General features: G+C 39.7%; 1 protein-coding gene across 1 annotated transcript in view; it reads right to left on the bottom strand.

The window, feature by feature from the left end:
- HYDIN (HYDIN axonemal central pair apparatus protein) overlaps positions 1-20441 on the bottom strand; it is a 376490-nt gene that overhangs the window by 201765 nt on the left and 154284 nt on the right. The window contains exons 12-15 of the mRNA XM_087870593.1: positions 14934-15052; positions 10097-10320; positions 6549-6616; positions 684-919 (exon numbers count right to left, since the gene is read on the bottom strand). Of these exons, the coding sequence (XP_087726719.1) occupies positions 684-919; positions 6549-6616; positions 10097-10320; positions 14934-15052 (647 nt within the window). The remainder of the gene's footprint in view (positions 1-683; positions 920-6548; positions 6617-10096; positions 10321-14933; positions 15053-20441) is intronic.

Below are 20441 nucleotides of genomic sequence, written 5' to 3'. Positions count from 1 at the left end.
AGCTATGGAAGTCTTATTTTTTCTTTCCCAGAAAAGATAAAATAATTTCAATTTATCAGCCTTCAGTAATGCTAGACCTAACTATTTGGAGAAGCAAAAGTAAGTGAGGGAGGACAGTAAAACCTTTCTCAGTTAGCCGTGAAATAATTCTGCTGGTGGCCATAACCAGAGCATCACACGGTGGGTCTAAATATAAACCACTGTCAGGAATATCTCATCTACATTCACCATGAAGCCCAGATTTGTATTAAAAATCTAAATAAACTGTGTATCATCTGTGGCACAAATCTGGACCTTTATTGGTATGAACGATTTGATTCTGAAGGAAAGTAGGATATAATTATCAATGAGTTCTTAAATCTTTTAATATTTGTACCAGTGGGTGTACTGTCTATATAGAGCAGTGGTTGCACTACGGTTCACTAGACTGCATTGTTCTGGTGAAGGCAATGCATCTAGATTGATGGAAATCCACTAGAGCAGTGTCGGTTCTTTTTGCCCAATATCTTTGCATCTGGTTTCTTTGGCCCCAGTAGTTTATTGCCTTACAGGCCCACTTTTCCAATTAGAGGCACTCCCTCCCACTGACGGTGGGCAATTAAAGCATACCTTAGCTGTGGTCCTAGTAACTATTTGAGAGTTTGGCTCCTTGGCCATATGTGCTAGAAGGCTGTGCACTTTACCCTGATAGCAGCAAATCCTTGGGGGCGAATGGTGCCACTGCTGGGAGTGATGGTAAATTCTTTTGGTTTCATTATGGGTATTTCGTCCTTGTTTCCAGATGGTCTTTTGTAGTCTGAATACTGATCACAACTTGAAATGCTTTTATGGCCATCGCCATCCCCAGGAACACGCAGTTTGAAGGTCATGGGGACCAAGGAGGTATTATTGAGGGAACATATCAAGGTATGAGGGAAGCCTGGAAAAAAAAATGTGAGGTAAGAGCCTCTTGAACTTCAACCTTGGCTAGCATTGTCAAACCTCTCAAATGAACTGTCTATGCAACTCATCACTACTTGCTTAACACCACCTCTCCCTGATACAGTCTTCAGTTGGACAATCAATGAATGCATTTCTTTCTTTTTCTTTCTTCCTTTCTTTCCTTCAACGAATACTTTTATGCACTTACTATTTAGCAACAACAGACATAAAACCATCCCTTGATGTCCATCCAGGACCCTCTCAAGAAGCAGCCTCTATTATCTGTTTGGTGAATAGTCCTCCAAAAGTATATTTAGCATTTAATTTTTGCATAGAATACAGATTTTTCAAGAAAATTAATCATATTTGCTCTTTTTATTTGCCAACGTGTGAAAGGAGAAGCCTGTGTGGTTTTCCCCGCTGTGTGACCTAGAGCCTTGCCAAGACATTATATAACTCATCCTGGACCTGTGTGAGGCTCGTGCTCTCAGGGTCGATGACACGAAATCAAATAATAGCCTCTCCCGAGAGAGACTTTACAATCTGCTTTTGAGCCAGCCAGAGACTAACACACCGGCTTTTACCTCCATTAGACAAAGCTACTTTGTCATGTTAAATCTAGCCTTCTTACGTTCAGTTCGGGGAGATTCCTGGTGCTTTTCTAAGAGATATGGATCCTCCTTGCCTGGCAAGAAATAAACTGAGCTCTGATTTTGGATTATTGATGTGGCCACTGTATCTGCTACCACTTTCAGAGCAAGAGGAGAACAAATATGTATATTTCTACTAGATGGCAACACTACTCTTTCTACCTTGAACCCCACTGCAACAAAACACAATTGGTCTCTGGAGTAGTTACTACATCACTGCAGGGGCTATTTTGACCTGATCTACTTCTCAAGATCCCCATGACTGAGCCTCTGTCTACACATTAGGGCTGCTGGAGGAAACGCGCTTGTATCTCCTTGGCGATACCACCTGCCAATCTACTTGGAAGAGATTGGTTATGGAAAAAGAATTGCCTAATTAAGTGTACCTGAAGGATTTTCTTGGAAATCCCAGGGAAACTGCTCGAAAGTCAGTTTCACAATCATGTATTGCTGCATTCGACTTTTCTGAACTCTCCCAGCAAGGACTCTTGAAACTATAGATCCTTCACCCTTATTTCACCTGACCATTTATGGGATAAGCGTTCTTACATCGTAAGGTGTTCTCTGGAAGCAGTTCATATAAGGATTCAGATGGGTCCTTCCAAACCACTGCTCAGACTATTTTCCCGAAGCTAGAAGTTTTTCCGAGAACAAAGCCAGTTTCAACCTCCTAGCTAGAACAATTCCTTGCACAACTACCTGTAAACCCCATGTTACTTGTTAAGAAGCCTAAAGAAGGGGATATTATTTGATTAAAGACTGAAGGGTCCTTACTAATACAAGTGTTACTCCTAGGCTTCTGCTTGCACCAAATCCTAATATTATTGGGTTTAGGCTTTCCTCATGCTTCCTATGATTTTTTTCCTGCTAACCTTTGTAAGATCTTTCTATAATCATTGCAATTAAGATCCTAAGGGACAACCACAATTAATTTACACCTTACTTTACACCCTCCTAAAGTCAATTTAAATATTTCCTCTTGAGGGAAACATGACCAGTTCATACCTGGGCCATGGAAGATAACTACCATGTTGCTGTTTTTTTTTAATCCCTATACTTATCCCAGCAACTTTGCCCTCAAACCTTACCTTCTCTGACCAAATTACCCAATGGTCAGGTCCACTGAGTACCTGGAGCCTTCTAAACTCCTTATTCTCATTTAACATATTCTTGCAGCTCCTGAAAAATAGTGACCTTGCCCCTTTGGGTCTATCACCTGGCATATCAGTTGTTACTTGGTCCATTGTACTCTGATGAATCTGAGGATTTATCAAAGCTTCAGTAATCCTTCAGGGACAATCACCACCCAAATTCTATAATCTGACTCTCTCATGCTACTATAGCTTCAGTCAACCTAATTAATTATTAGATATGTCATCCAACATCCAATTCTACCATCAAAATATTTATAGCCATTCTTTAAACATTTCAGATACCAACCAACAGTACTATGACCTCTCATCTACTTTAGTGTATTTATAATAATCTAACACCATTAATCCCAACAGGCCCTGATGCCAAATCTAGAATCTTCATCTCTAAGCAAATAAAAGCCATGTCTCTACACTAAAACAGACACTTCTTCAAGAATGGGCCTTAATGACAATATGGGGAAAATATTACCAACTTTAGTTAGCTCAATGTACTCCCCAACACTACAAGTCTTTGCAAACCTTGTTTAACTCCATACAATATGCCAGTCATCCTAAAATAAATAAGAGAATTCCTCCAATCCCTGGCTTATTCCTGTAACAGATAATTTCTCTTGCATCTGGAACTATATGCACCCTTATTGGTCTTTCATCCCTGAGCCAATAACATGTTTACTTTCGTCTGCCTCATCAAAGCCCTAATTGCATATGTGAGATGGTAATTAGGAAGTTTCCAGTAAAAAAACTCTTCCATGGATGATGTTCCTTTGTGACAGGAGGCCAATCTTGCTGGAGAAATAATGATACTTTGGGTAGGAGTCACGAGAGAACTCTAGCTCCAACTTTGGGACTAAAGAAATTATCATAAAAAATTTTTGAAAATGTATCACAAAATTGTCTCCGACTTTGGCTTTTACAGTGCAGAATCCAGAAGCACAGCAAAGTAGCTTGAATTAACTGACCCAATTGGTTTTGAAAATGAAATAGCCCTAGATTTCCTGTTGGCAAGCAAAAAGGTATGTTTTTGTTAACATTTCCTGCCACACGACAGAGAAGATTAAGGAATCGATATCCAGACTCAAAAAAATGCAACTTGAATTTTGAAGGTGGACTTAGGAGGGATAAGTTTTCACATCTCAGACCTGGGGAATCTTGGGTCATGGGTCTGCAGTGTCTTTCTGCCTCTTGTCTAGCTGCCTTATCACCAAACGGTTCAATAAGATGTTATACAACTAAAGCAAAATAAGCTGTTTCTAATTTTCACCTAAGCTAGTTACCAAAACTTCCAGCTGGACCAAACATGAGAAAGAGCTGTTGATTATTATCTTTAAAGCTCAAGGGAACAATGATTTAATTACCCAATAATGGCCTTTCCTGTATACTTAGGGATAAGAACAGACCAAATGGAAGACATTAATGGGAAAAAAACCTACCTAGCTTTGGAGCACGCATAAATGGTTTTACCCACTGTGTTACCCAGAGCTTGCCAATTTGAATAAATCAATGACCTCTTGGGCATAAATATACACTTCCTGTTTGCCATATTTTGTTGAAATGTACTATTAGGGGTTTGATGCCTTTTAATGTTTGGATTCACATATTCTTGGGGCTCAAAAATTGGTTTGCCATTGGCATAATATTGACATTAACCTTTCAAGGGTGAGCAATAGGGCAGACTCTAGACAATGAATCAGTATGAGATTTCTTGGAGAGACTGAGGTGCTTATCTAGATTCTGCTTTCTGCCTCCAGGGCAATATGATAGAGGGCACATTTCCCAACTATTCTGTGTTGGAGTTCGTATTTCAATGCCTGTGGAAGGGTACACTGCATGCGTCAGTCACCCAGACCTCTCTGCGGCCTCAGCTGAGCTGTTTGGAGGATAACTGCACAGATCTTTGGGTAAGTAATTCACCTCTTACTGTGGATCAGTCACAGTTATAACCCCTTGAGAGAGTATGTCTGTCTTAGTTGGCCATCAGACAATTTTCAAGTTGTAGGTCGCTCTTACTTTCCTTCAAAAACTCTATCACTTAAAATGCCCTACAAATTTGTTAAAATTTCTCCAGCCATTTTCATATTCTATGGTAATAAACACATTCAACTCCATTTATATAGCTCTCCCTATATGTTAGGAAATGTGAAATGTTAGAGCAACTGATAAAGGCATTATAAATCAGCTTTTTATAAAGAAAAGATATTTTTGTAAAGAAAAAATTTTCCCCAAGTAGATGGGCCTACTTGAAGCAAAAGAACTGAAATTCAAAATGGAGGAAACAAAGAAAAATGGAAAGGATTGCGGACTACAGATTCAGACTAGGGTTTCTCAGCCTTTTCTAAATTATTACCACCTCCTAAAAGAAACCTTGTGATGAATTAATTTTCAATGAAATAAATTAATTAAATATAAATTAAATTAGGGGCGCCTGGGTGGCTCAGTCGTTAAGCGTCTGCCTTCAGCTCAGGGCGTGATCCCAGAGTCCTGGTATCGAGCCCCACATCAGGCTCCTCTGCTGGGAGCCTGCTTCTTCCTCTCCCACTCCCCCTGCTTGTGTTCCCTCTCTCGCTGGCTGTTTCTCTCTCTCTGTCAAATAAATAAATAAATAAAATCTTAAAAAAAAAAAAAATATATATATATATATATATATATATATATATATATATATATATATATATATAATTTAAATTAGACTAATTTCTCCCTAATGAGAAAAATTAAGTACTAAGGAATAAGATTGTGTTGCATGGGGCTGAACTTTGGAGGATGACAAACATTGATTAGATCTATGCTTTCTTTTTTTTCTTTTTTTTCAACGCCAAACAGTTTTTGTTCCTTTGGGGGAACATTACCCCTGTTCACAGTGCATGATTTAGAGAGATCTCATTTGAAATACTCATTCTGCCACTGCTGTGTGACCATGGGAAGTTATTTAACTGTTCGAACGCTCAGTTCTTCCAGCTCCAGAATGGGACTCCTAAATAGCATCTCCTCAAAGAGCTGCTAAAAGGTTTAAATGTAGTGCATGTAATTCACTTAGCGGTGTCTGGAATACAAGAAAGAACCAATAAACGGACACTTCTACTGCCAATGCAGTCGTTTTTATTATTGGAAATGCTGAGACAGGAGGAAATGACTCAGGGAAGTAACTGAGCAAGAAGACAACACAAAAATATAGACATCTTCCATTTGGAGTGATAGAACACCTGAGTCAAACCACCACTGAATTCACTTGAAACTTGAGAGCATCTCTGTGAACAGGTTGCTGTGTAACCAGACTGGCAAATCAGAATCTTCATATAAATAGAGTGTTCAGGGGGGCACCTGGGTGGTACAGTCAGTTAAGTGTCTGACTCTTGCTTTCGGCTAGGTTATGATCTCAGGGTCGTGAGATCAAGCCTGGCATTGGGCTCCCTGCTCAGTGTGTAGTCTGCTTGAGATTCTCTCCCTTTCCCCCTCCCACTTGTGCTCTCTCTCTAGAATAAAAAAATAAATCTTATAGACAGATAGGTAGGTAGGCAGACAGAGTGTTCAGAACATTCAGATAGGAGTGTGAAGTCTAAGGCTTTCCATTGTTCCAGTGTTGGAAGAGCCGGGGCAACCACGACCCAACAGCTCTTAGTGCCCAGGTCATGGTTATAACTTCCACATATAAACTAGGAAATGACACCAAAATGCATTGCTGCAGAGGAAGGAGAGAACATTTCCAGACTCTTTTAGCTATTACCCATAAAAAAATGGTGAGAGCTTCTTTGAAAACCTTCCCCCTTCCATGTAGAGAGAAAAGTAATTCCACTCAATTTCTAACTTCAAATGGAAAAATACTCACCAAAGGAAACATCACCAAAGTGCAGAGCAGGAACATTAAAATGGAAGGTAGGTCCAATGACGCAGCCTCTGAAAGCAGGAATACAAATTGGGGGAGTAGAGAATGCAGTGAATTCAGAATAACAATCAGGAACTAGGGAGACAACAAGCCCTAAAAACCATAAACTGGCATTAAGTCAAGTACAGAATCTGGCACTTAAAAAAACCACAAGATGATGGTCTATCACAGTGCTTCTCAGAGTTCTTTTTCAAGACTCGAACCCCTGGGTTTTAGCAAATGATGCTGTGGTTAACTTATCACCAAATTCCTAATAATGAATGAGGCAGAGCAGACACATCACTAAACCAATGGCGCAGAACAGTAATGTGGGTAAGATACATATCACAGCTCTGTAATGCTCTAGCCCCCACCCTGTGCCCTAAGCAACCACTAATCTATTCCCATTTCTCTCTTTGGTTCTGTTAGTTTGTCCTTCACATATTTGGGGGTTAGGTGCGTATATGCTTATAATTGTTATATTTCCTTAATGGCTTAACTCTTTTATTATTGCAAAATGTCCCTCTTTGTCTCAAGTAACAATTTTTATTTTAAAGTCTATTTTGTCTGATATTAGTACAGCTTTCTTTTGGTTACTGTTTGCCTAGTGTATTTTTTCCCATTCTTTTTAATTTCAACTCTTCATATTTTGGGATCTAAAAGAGCATATAGTTGGATTGTGTTTTGTGGGTTTTTAAAAAATCCATTCTGCCAATCTCTGCCTTTAATTGAAATGTTAACTATATTTACATTTAATATAATTACTGATAAAGTAGGATTCATGTCTTACACTTTACTCCTTGTTTTTTATATGTCTTAATGCCTTCTCATTCCTCTTTTTCTCCATTATCTTCTTTTGTGTTAAACGGATATTTTCTTAGGGTAGCCTTTTAATTACCTTGTCACTTTTTTACTGTATTTTTTAGTTAGCTCGGGGAATATTTGAGAGAATGGGCAATCCATCCTGAACTTGGAAAAATAATTCAGAGAGTCAAAGGTTAAGACAGTAGGATTCATGCAACAGGAATGTCTAACAAACTCAAATTCCCCAGTCACTGTACCCAATATACAACCTTGCATGTAGGAGGTGCTCGAGAAAAGTGTCAGTGGATATCCAAAATACACATTTATTCCTAATAGAGTAGCAGTGTGTACGGATGTGTATCAATAAATGCAGTACTAATTATTAGGCTGCACTTAATTAGGGAGTGGCCACATGAAATTGGGATGGGCTTTCTTATTCAACCTGAAGGACAGGAATTAGCCTGTCTTGTCCAGTATTTTCCTTTTCCCCACATGAAAAGTAAACTTACAGTCTTTTAATACCCTATACGCTCTTACCCTTAGATAGAGTGGTTGTTATTTATTTATTTATTTTTAAGATTTTATTTATTTGACAGAGAGAGAGACAGCCAGCGAGAGAGGGAACACAAGCAGGGGGAGTGGGAGAGGAAGAAACAGGCTCCCAGCCGAGGAGCCTGATGCGGGGCTCAAACCCAGAACTCCGGGATCACGCCCTGAGCCAAAGGCAGACGCTTAATGACTGCGCCACCCAGGCGCCCCAGAGTGGTTGTTATTTTTATCTTGACTATTTGTAAGAGCAGAGCTTTAAGGTTTTGTCTTCCCCATTTTGGACAGAGGCCCATCAATGATGCTGGATGTTGTGGAGGACGCTCATGATTCTGAGCGATACCTCTTGAAGTCAGGAAGTCAGATGGGGCTTTGAAGAGCTGATCTGCTGGAGCTTACTGAGGACCCTCAAGGATCAGACAATCTCTGAAAGGGAGATGGGGGGATGCATTTGCAGGTTTGCTCTTCCTGCTTCTGCAGATAACCACCTCCATTGCTTGTCACGAGATGTTAATTGTTATGGAGGTGGGAGGTGAACTAGAGTTCATACAATGTGAAAAATTACTCCTGTCCTCCTCATGTTCTGTTTATCACTGAAGGATGTCAACCATGGGCCAGGATGAGCATGGTGGGTCTTCTTGAAGAGTCAATGTTATTCAAATATTTAGACAGCAGCGCTGATTTTTTTCTATTATCACAAACACTGATGTATTATGGAAGAAAATATAAATACCTTCTGAATGTTTCAGGTAGGTCTTGAGACTTAAAAAAAAAAGTTTATGATTATGGCAGTCTGTCTCAGCTATGCCACAGCAGTCCTGAGACACAAACATTCATTCACTCTCCTTATTTGTTAGAGGCTGTGTTCGTTTGCTAGGGCTGTCATAACAGAGCACCACAGACTGAGTGGATGAAACAACAGAAATTTATTTCCTCATAGCTCTATGGGCTGCAAGTCCAAAATCAATATGTCAGCAGGACTGGTTTCCTCTGAGGGACTCCCTCCTCAGCTTGTAGACGGCCATCTTCTCTTTACAGGGAGTTTTCCTATCTGTGTGCCTGTTCTTAGAAGGACACCAGTCACACTGTATTAAGGCCTACCCACATGGCATCATGTTACCTTAATTACTTCTTTAAATGTCCTATCTCTAAGTGCAGTCCCATTCTTAAGTACTGGTTATTAGAATTTCAATATATGAGCTTCGGAGGACACAATTCACTCCATAACAGGGACACTTAGGTGGAAGAATTGAAAGAAGCAGTAATAACCTTTAGGCTTATCTTGAGATTCTGAATTTCCAGTAGATATCATGACACCAACAAATTTTCCTAGGATTCTTCAGGCCACAATGTCTATGTTATCCCCAGGCCCCAGGGAGGCCTTAGCTGTAGATGGAAGGAGGTCCTGCTAACAGTAACCGTAGTAAGAGAGGCTGCCAAGGTAATTAACAACCTGTTGCTATGAAAATCCAAATAGGATCTGTGATGTGTTCTAAAGACATGATCTTTCTAAGCACCGGGAACCAAAGTTGTATATCTGCCCAATGGGTTGGTCATAGAGAACTTCTTTTTAAAACCTGAGGACAAACTCTACTATTAATGACTTTCAATCATCACAAACAGCTGGAGAAGCCATCAAAGGACTTGCAGCACAAAAGCTGCAAATGTCTAGCCTTGGACGACTGACACTGTAAGTAGACTCTTTTACAATACCTGGAGGTATCATCGGTATGAGCATTTAAAAATTTTCCTTAAAATAAAAATGAAAGATGAAAGTTTAGAGAAACTGGGATAATAGTGAAAGCCTAGTCCAGAAGATGATTTTATCCAGGTGTTACTGTAATGATTTATTTTCCCTAAATATTCTAAAACAGAGAGTGTAACTAGGAACTAGCTTAATGTTTTAAGTCCTTATTTTATAAAGCTATAGCTTGTAGAAAAACTAGATCCCCAAACAGCATCTGTATCCACATTACAATAATAAGTTACACGTGCTGAGTATGTAAACGCTGGTGAAAATTTAAAACACTCCATTATTTTGATGTGTTCCTACCAGCAAAGATAGTTATGGACATCCAAGACAGGATCTGGTTTTGAAGTTTAAGAAAGCAGCAGATAAAAGCTTCAGTTAGCTTCCACATTAGTTACAGATAATATCTTACCTAATGGTCAGTTTCACAGGTTCAGGGGATCCATTCACACTGACCAGGAACTCTTCTTCAAAGTTTCCCAAGATGGCAGAACTGAAAGAGATCTGGACTGCCTGGACTCCGTTTGGTTCGATGATGCCTTCCCTGGGGCTGAAAATAAAGCAGGCCCCCAAAGCCGAAGTCGGAGGGATCACGTTGAAGAGGGCATCAATGCTGCCTTTGTTGGATAGTATTGCCTGTATCAATAAAAAGCCAAGAATGCAAAGATAGAGCATAGACATCTGACTTATTTTCATATAAGCACGTGGCTGTACTGTTTAATACCAACACATAGAGAGCTACAGGAATTAAAGCCAGAGAAAAACTCCAGGGGAGAAATGAACAGTTTTCTGCCTTGAAGGTGTGAAGATAAGAAACCCAATGCAGAAGTAATTTTGTGTTTTTAGTATCCTCTTTGGAACAGAGTTTTCACATGTACTATAGTCATGTTATAAATGCTGATTGTAATTGCGTCTACAGAAAAGGAGCCTTAAATGCCTTTTTCTGATACTCTATAGAGTAACTGAGGGAAGGCAGGTATTTATCTTATATGCATGAGAAGGTTGAGAAGAAGTGACATCCTGAAAAATAAGAAGTCAGAATAGAGGAGCAAGAACTACCTAAGCCTATGTTTATAGTGTAGCCTGGAGAATGTGAACGAGACATCACCGTGGATTCCAGAGGACAAAGATTCTCCTTGTTGTGCTCTTAGATTTCATTCTATGGGGATACTTTCACCTCAAACTCTATTGCATGCATACGACACTATTGTTTGGGGATGCTTATGTAAGCAACTGTTTTACTATAGAAATGTTTTAAATCTGTATACCATGGGCCCATATTTGCTTGCACACTAGGTAAGTACATGTAAAAAGCTCCTGCCTGGCATTCAGAGTTCTCCACACCTGGCTCAGTCCATCGCTCCTGCTCCCACCCCCCGTGGTGCCTGTCTGATGAGCCTGTGCCTTAACCATGCAGCTCTGTTCCTGGGCTTCTAAGACAGTCTCTGTTCCTTGCCAATGCTTACACCTGAACAGGTGGACAGCACGTTCTTCTATTTACATACCGCCTTCAACCCGCACTCAAAGCACCGAGGAGAAAGAGCACAGGAGATCAGGAAGAAATGTACAGAAAGGTAAGCGGGGCAATGTCGGGAACCTAGAAGAAGCCAAAGGAGGAGAATTTCCAGAAGGGGTTGAATGTGGACAGAGCTGAAGGGGAATAAATTCTGAGAAAATGTTACAGATTTTTGATTTTTAATTAAAAGGCATCCCCGCCCTTGAAGAAGAAAGGAACGCCAGTGGAGTGTGACTGCAGAATCCAGAGTCCAAATGTTTAGGGAGTGAGTGAGTACGGACGAAATAGCAGCTGATTGAGATTGCTGTTTTGAGAGGATTGGGGGTGAGCAGTGAGAGTGGGGGCAACAAAGCTGTGGGAAGTATGGCAGAGGAGACCCAGGGTATTTACATTAAACGGGATAATGCATACTCAGTAGTTAGCACACGCATTTGTTGTAGTAAGAGAAGGGGGCTGGGTTACCAAGGGAATGGGGTCTGGGTGGACGTGGGGCGTCCACCAGCTCAGGCTGCCTCCTGAGAAGCAAAGAAGAAGGAATCAAGAGCACGTGTAGAATAGAGTCAGGGGCCTTTGCAGAGGAAAACCACCACCTCTCCTAAGAGAAGACAGATGATGTGCCAAAAGAGATACCTAATTAATTGCTGCTTGATATTTTATTCATCTTTTTGCATTCATTTCCTATCTCCCTCACTCAGTTTTAGGTTCCCTGGTCATAGAATTCATGCTTCACCCTTCATTCCTTTTAAACAGACCATGTAGAAAGTGATTATGGCCAGGGACTCAGAAGCCAAATTGCCCAGGCTCAAATCCCAGCTTTACCATTGACTTCCTAGCTGTATGACCTTGGGAAACTTGCTCTGTTTCTCTGTGCCCCAGTTTCTCCATCTGTAAAGTGTAACTACTACTAACTTCTCAGATTGCTGTGAAGGTGAAATTAACTTATGTAACTCTTAGAATAGAGTACCTCACAAAGAGTGCTTATAAACAACAGCAACGGCTATCTATATTCTCAGTGCCACACCGAACGGGTTTGAAATTTGCCTGCGCTTAAGAAGTGACTGACACATGTTAGTGGTAACTTAAAGGCAACTCAAAGGTGTTAGTGGTCATTCAAAGGGAATTCCACTCAAAGGGAATTGTTTTTCTCTCTAAAGAGATGCACAGATTGCCTTTTTATTTTTTGGTTAACGGCAATATTTTTACCCAGATTTTGTATAAGGCACCAGGTCTTCCATGTTCAAGAACATGCATGTGATTCCTCTCCCCCTGGGAAAAAGACCCTTCATGTGTATGCAGAATCCAGCAAGTTATTTGGGACGAAATTCTGAGATCTTCTGATTGCCTGACCCTTGCAGTCCAATCCCTTGGGGAGGAGAAATCTACACTAGCGCCTCACCTTGTTTTCCTTTTAATTACACTGGGGAACAGCGTACACTCTTGGAGCTGTGGTTTACTTTTTACGTGTTTGCTCAGCTCAGCAATGACTAAGGGCAATAGCTAGTTATTCAAATTCGTCTCAAGTAGGTAACATAATAAATTGAAAGAGAGATGCAATGAGGCACCAGCACTAAATACGCAGAGAGTGCAAAATATTCCTGTAAGAAGCACCTTACCATGTCCTTCTCGGCCAACGTGCAGCTCTCCGAACTGTCCAGTCTGAGGCAGCACCTCATCTAACACCTGCTTAGCTGGCTGTGGTTTACTTTCCTGGTCAAATCTAGGAGGGTGGGAAGTGGTGGCCTCAATACACTTCGGTTATATGTGTAAGAAATTATTATTACGCTCAGAGAACACTTATCCATTTTGCATCAGAACTAAAGGTCCTTTTCTGATGTGGCATCCACAAGACACAGTCTGTGAGATGTAAGGGAAATTCACACTGGATAAATTACAGACAGAATGTGAATTTCATAAGAAGCACTGCACATTGTTTTCCTCCCAAAGCGACCCTTTTTTCAAAATGCAAAAGACACTGAATGCAACATAGTAGCTGTGCCATTTTTCAGTTCATGACAGTCATGTGACCGATTTCTTCATTTAAATCATGCTCTTATGTACATTCCATCTCATTATGACATTGACATCTCTATTTACCTTTCACATCGTCCCATTTAGGGCATAGTTACTTTAGTGAATGTGGGGATAGAGGACACAGTAGCAAGCTCTCAGCAGCAACCGGGCATTTGCCTCCCATGCCAAGGTTAGGGTGGGCGGAGAGCTGAGCTGGCTGTAGGCTGGACTTGCTCATGGTGAGAGCCCCGGGGTTGAAAGGGCAGTAAAAAGCCTTGTCTTCCCAGGATACAGGGCCCTCATAATCCAGTGCTCGTTCACATTTACCAGCTGAACAACCTTGCCAAGTTACTTAACAGACGTGGCAGAGTCAGGTTTGCTATTCACTGAACCCACTTCCTCTTGCTCCCGTGCTCACAACTAGACTGCATTTCCCAGCTACTGATGCAGCGACATACAGCTGATGGGACGTGAATGAACGGGCGTGTGCCACCTATAGGGCCAATTCCTACAAAAGTGCATCTCTCCCTGCTCCTTCCCTTTCCACCCGCATGACACATGTGAGGCTGCCATGTTGCAGGCCACACGGTGGGGGTGGCAGAGCTATGAGCTGGAAGGAGCCAGGGGCCCAACGCTTTGCTGGCGGAGAGCCGTCAGCTGATAGGTAAGCTCGCTTGAGACTTTATGTAAGCAAGGAAATAGACTTGTCATGTCTGAGAGAGTAGAGATCTTTGTATTTGTTAGGGTATCTAGCATTACTTTAACTAGTAAAACTTCTTGAAGCACCAGGAAATAGTCATTGTACCTACTCCCTAGGGTTTAGTGAGGACCAAACAAACCAATGAATGTAAAAGTACTGGTATTGTGCTCAACATGCATGAAGGATGATGTTGTAGATGGTATTAACCACTCTCTGGCTCTTCTTGCTCGTTTGGAGAACAGGTACAAGAAAACCTGCCTTTCACAGTTTTGTAAGGACTAGAAACTAAACACACGTAGACAGATGTGCACACACAAGAAAGCATGGAACCTGACATCTATTTTTCACTAAGTAACTGCTTTTATTACTACCTTTAGAGAAACACAAACACTTAAAGTTTATGAATCTTTGAAAAATAAAGTTTCAATGGTTACAATTTGATATAATGTAAAAAAAAGTACCCTAGGTACAAAGTCAGTGGTGAGGTGACACTGAAGTAAGTTTGATCCTGAAGAACCCATGAGTACATCTTGCAAAAGGATCATTTTCTATCTAACTGGAAAGACAAAGCAGGGAAGTTTCAAACAGAAAGTTCCAGAAAGTACAATGACTGGTTTTTAATCATGGATTGGAGACTAAGTGCATTCAGAGAAGACTCTGAAGTGTGAAAACAGCTATCCTTATTAGGACATTCTGGAAAACATGGAAGCTTCTCTCTCCTCTGGTCTGCAGGATTTATGTTGTCAGAGAACAAGCATTAAACAGATGGGGAGAAGATGATGATTTTCCCCTTTGCAATCCACACGATGATGAAGATAAAACCAATAAAAGTATGGCTTCGTTGCCTTGAGGACATTTAGAGGGAAAACGTTCAACAGGGCTAGGAGGAGGAGGAAGAGCCAGATCATTCCAGAGTCTGAGTATGAGTAATGGCAGACACATTTTCCATCAATAATCACATATACAAAATAACCTAAAAAGCTAAGTACAATTTGAGTCTCAATGAACAATTCTAGTGCTTACCTCATAGCAATGTACAGATCCAATGAAAACTTTTCCAATGTCCAGCAGTTCAAAGTTGAAGTGAATCTTTGGTCCCATTCCTTCCCCTTTGATTCGGAGAGGCAGACGGATCTCTCGGCCTATAAAGACAATTCAGACTTTATTACCCTGAAGGATGCTTCATTACCCCCAAATTATGCACGACGTGTTGCCAATGTAAGCAATCAACAGTACTGCACTGACTCTCTGCCCTGGACCCAGGGAACCGCAATTTAACCACTGCTGAGGATTTAGCTTATCTTTAGGAAACAGGAACACTGGTAGTTTCTTATCTTTAGGGAGCAGGTTATATTCTGATATAGGCTGATATTTTAGCAGAAAAAAACAATTAAAAAAATTTAACCCAGTCTTAATGGTATTCTTAAGTTTCTTACTTTTGAAAAAAGTAGTTTCTCTAAATTAGAGAAGGGTGACCACTGATAGATGCTTTCTATAAAATAAGAGTCACCACAGGGATCAAAGGACATTGTTCTCACTGATTTTCCCTAGATTTAGGAAGACCAGGGTATTAAGGGATCTGAGTCTAGGAGTTTTACCTGACCCTTACTTTGCAGACTTTCTTTCAGTAGAGGTAATGGGATCCACTAAACAATATCCATGATCGCACATCCACAGTGGGCCCAGGGTGAACATAGAACACAACTTTTAACGTATCAACTGGTTTTGTTTCCTTTCTAAAAATGGATATATCTTCATTTGATAATACATGGTCATTATAAAAATATTATAAAGAAAGTGGAAAATCCTCACATAATTCCACTACCCAAAGATCACTGTTAGTATTTTGGTGCCTATCCTTCCATACTTAATCATATTTAAATACTAAAATACTACATGAAATCATATTTAAATAGTAAGTACTATATTAAGTTTAATATAAATGAGAGCCTATGTTATATATTATTTTGTAACCTGCTTTTTTTTCACTTAACAATATAACTGCAACATTTTTAAAAAATTTTTTATTATGTCAGTCACCATACAGTACATCCTTAGTTGTTGATGTAGTGTTCCATGATTCATTGTTTGCGTATAACACCCAGTGCTCCATGCAATACGTGCCCTCCTTAATACCCATCACTGGGCTAGCCCATCCCCCAAACCCCCTCTGAAACCTCAGTTTGTTTCCCAGAGTCCATAGTCTCTCGTGGTTCGTTCCCCCTTCTGTTTACCCCCACACTTCATTCTTCCCTTCCTTCTCCTACCAATCTCCCTGCTATTTCCTATGTTCCACAAATGAAAGAAACCATATGATAACTGTCTTTCTCCGCTTGACTTACTTCACTTAGCATAATCCCCTCCAGTACCTGCAACATTTTTACATACCATGACCCAAAGATGAGGTAAGTATTTTTAATCAGTCCCTCTTGTTGGATATTTAAATGGCTTCCAACTTTCCTTTTCTTTTCAAGATTTTATTTCTTTGAGAAAGAGAGAATGAGCAAGCAGGGAGGAGGTGCAGAGGGAGAAAGGCTTCCAACATTTCATTCAACAAATTACAATCTAATTAATATCCTTGAATGCATTTATGAACAATTTTCCTACATTTTCTTTAAGCACTTTGAAGATACTCTATTGTTTCTTGTCTTCCACTGTCAAAATTGAGAAGTCGGCTTACTGTCTTATTGCTCATTTGAGGTAATATATCTTTTTCTCTGACTGCATTAAGATTTTCTTTTTGTTTTTGGTTTTCAGAAGTTTAACCATGATGTTCCCAGGTATGGTTTGCATGCACCCTTCCTGGGCTTCGTAGAGGTTCTTGAATCTGTAGGTGAATGTCACTCATTGGTTTTTGGAAAATGTTCAGTCATTCATTATGTCTTCAAATATTTCCTATGCTCCATTTTCTCACTTCTTTCCATCCAGATAGATTAACTTTTGCTACATCCTATTTGGCTCTGATGCTCTTTTCTATATTTTGTCTCTGTATGCTTCGGTATGGGTTTTTTCTTTAGATTTATTTAATTTCCAGTTTTAAAAATTTCTCTCTGGCTATACCTATCTAGCCTGTACCTATTCAATTCTACTAAGTTCTTAATTTTGTCAGAACTTTTCAGTTCCAGACTTCCCATGAGATTTTTTAGAGTTTCCAGGCCTCTGCTCAATCTCCTTTTTTTTTTTTAAAGAACATTGAAAATCTTTTTAACATTAAAAAAAAATCTGTCAAATAATTCTATTTTCTGGCTCTCTACGGAGTTTCTGTTGTTTATCCTGGTGTTCTATCAGACTGTGTTGTCTCCTCGTATGCGTGGTTATTTTTGATGGAGCGCTGGGCAGTGTATATGAAACCGGGAGTGGTCATTTCAAGCCTCGAGAAGATGTTATTTTCCTCTAGCTTCTGGCTGGTGACTAGGGGGCATTAGGATTCCCTAATCTTACCACTCTCAGCTAAGATTCTGTGAGAGAATTAAGCCCTGTACCAAGTCATTTGACTATCTTCTCAATTTTCCCGAGAAGGGTATATAGCTCGTACTATCCTAGATATAAAGGAGATACTAATATTCCTCATACACAATTGATGCCTTAGAACATTAGAAATTACCTCCTGTAACCCCAGTGAAGAAGAACTGTTGTAATCACATTGATAACTGAAAAAGAAGCCAAAGCTGAGCTTCAGTCCTTGTGCGGATCAGTGCATTGCCAGTCCTCGCTTCACTGGGTCCCATCCTAAAGTTTGGAAGGTTACTAGAGCCCTTTCTCCTTGGGCATCCCATGAACTCCTGTGTTTCTTCCCTGACTCTACTTAACTTTTCAGCTTCTCTGTAGTTTCTACCAAAAAGGTGGTATTGCTAAGGATGAAGGGGCCCCCACAGTCTGATTGTCTTTGTTTCCTTCTTCTCTTGGACCTTGGCCCTGTATTTCTCCACTGTTCCGGTAGTTCTCTTTTGCTTCAAAAAGGCTTTGAAAATATTTTGCCTTGCTCTTCTGGTTGTTTTTAGATGGAGATGGTGGGGAGGGAGAGAATCCAAATTGGTGAGCGTACCATTATTGGAACTAGAATTGCCAGAACAAAGAGATGCACATCCGACATTTTGATAGCTATGGCCATACTGACCTCCAGAATGGTCGTAGGAATTTGCACACAAACACCAACAGTATTATAAATGTTTCTCTCTCTCTTCACACTCTCCCTGACAGTGGGGATATAGCCATTTTTGATAATTTGATAGGTTATCCTTAAATTTACACCATTTAAAGTTCTTTAAGCAAAAATAATATATGTGCTCTGTATGTAACATTTTGAACACTGAAAAAACTTCGATGCTCTGTTGGATGGAATCTTTAGTGTGATAGCAAACGTGCTTTGAACAACCAAATCATATTTCTAACTTACTATTATTATCATTATAATGCCTTGTGGCACTTTATGTTCCAGTCTTTTGTTGCTACTTAACTTCTGTATTTTTGATGCTTTCTCTCTATGCCTGTCTTTTCAAAGACAAGAGTAACTGTCTCTGTGTCCCCTCTATGCTTGGCAACACAGTGGTCATTAGGCAAGTATTACTTTGATTATAAGAAACAAGAGCAATCTTAGCAATATTTGGGACAGCTGATTCATTCAAAGGGTTCCCCCAATCCATCTGATCCCTGGAAAAGAGGTCTCTTTGAAGATCAGCTGTTTGGGTTGACAATCCTCTAAAATATAAGTAAAATTTTCAAAGAACATCATCAATTTATTCCATTATTTTAGAGTTCTAATCTATTGGCAATGATCTGCATTCCTTGGTCAAGAGAAAAGTATTTTAACAGGGATCCAACTTTCAGAACGGCAAAGAAAGAGAACTGAAAATATATTGTGGAATAAACAGCAAGACTATTTATAACTGTCAGGCTTAAAGCTTTCCCCATCTGTCACCCTGACAGCCTTCCTTAATAATAATGATAATAAAAAAAGGAGATGTGTTGTAATAAAGCAGTGAGCCAATGTTTCTTTGGGAATTATTAATTATTTCAAGGGAGATGGTCTTATTTGTAGCTATCCAGGATAGAATGGGAGTACAAGTGATAACCAACCGTGCTTTTGTAAGAGTCTAAATTTTAAGGTTGCATTGCAAATGCTGCTTTTGTGCAAGATTTATGAAGCAGGGATTTTTCTTGTCTTGACAAAAGCCAGCAAGAGGGACAAACCTGAAGGAACTAGTAAGCTCTAATGACAGAGTCCTTTCTAGAAGAGCAAAATATTAAAATGTTTTTTTAAAATAAGGAAGTTTCCCATCCCTGATTACAGTGTCTTGGTTTCATACAAGCAGCAGAGAGATGTACTACAGAACTCCCTTTACCAGCCCTGAAGTCCCTGAATGCAAGAGTTCCCATTGCATTAAATTCCAGGAAATATAACTAGGGACTTTCAAAAATTTGCCAGCTATCTTAGATATCCAATATTATACTTGAGCTCCATTCCTGTGCAGTAAGACAAGAAAGAAGTGGGGGGAAATTATAAATAGGGAAAACAAACGGCCATTATTCACATATTTTGGGACTGTCTACCTGGAAAATCCTAAAGAATCTATAAATAATTTTTTTAAATTAATAAGAGTTATAATGATGGTTACCAAATCAATATATAAAAGTCAACTGCATTTCTACATACTGCAACAATCAGAAAAAATTAATTTTCAAGACATTATTTATAATAGCAACAAAAATATAAAGTACCTAGAAATAAATCTAACCAAATATATATTTAAGATCTTCCAGGGGAAAATCATAAAACTTTATTGAAAGATATTAACCAAGATCTAAATAATGGAGAACTAGGATATGTTCTTTTTTTTTTTTTTTTAAAGATTTTATTTATTTATTTGACAGAGATAGAAACAGCCAGCGAGAGAGGGAACACAAGCAGGGGGAGTGGGAGAGGAAGAAGCAGGCTCATAGCAGAGGAGCCTGATGTGGGGCTCGATCCCGTAACGCCGGGATCACGCCCTGAGCCGAAGGCAGGCGCTTAACCGCTGTGCCACCCAGGCGCCCCTAGGATATGTTCTTGAAAAGGAAGACTCAATGTCATAAAATTGTCCATTTTTCTCCAACTGATCTATATCTATAATTTCAATGCTCTGTTAAAACAAAATACCAGGAGGCAGAATTTGGTAGAATTTCACAGGTTGATTATAAAATTTAAATGTAAAATCAAAGGGCCAATAATAAGCAAGGCATTCTTTAAGAAGAATAAATTAGAATGACTTGTCCTTTGATATATTAAGATCTATTATAAAGCTACCACAATTAAGATAATTTGGTATTGGGGCAAAAGGTGCAAAATGACTAAGGAAACAATACAGAACTCAGAATAAATGTACACGTATATGTGAATTTAATTTATGACAGAGCAGGTGCTGAATGTCAATACAGGAAGATGGACTAGACTGTACAGAGCCTAAACAACTGGGCATCCTCATGGGATCTGTGGTAGACTGAATAATGGCCCCCAAAGATGGTCAGTGTCCTAATTCCTGTAAATACTACCTT

The sequence above is a fragment of the Ursus americanus genome, chromosome 21 (genome assembly GCF_024610735.1).
Source record: "Ursus americanus isolate L20-20 chromosome 21, mUrsAme1.1.p, whole genome shotgun sequence".
NCBI lineage: Eukaryota > Metazoa > Chordata > Mammalia > Carnivora > Ursidae > Ursus > Ursus americanus.
The sequence above is the reverse complement of the archived record's forward strand: the minus strand, read 5'-3'. Positions and strand labels throughout refer to the sequence as shown.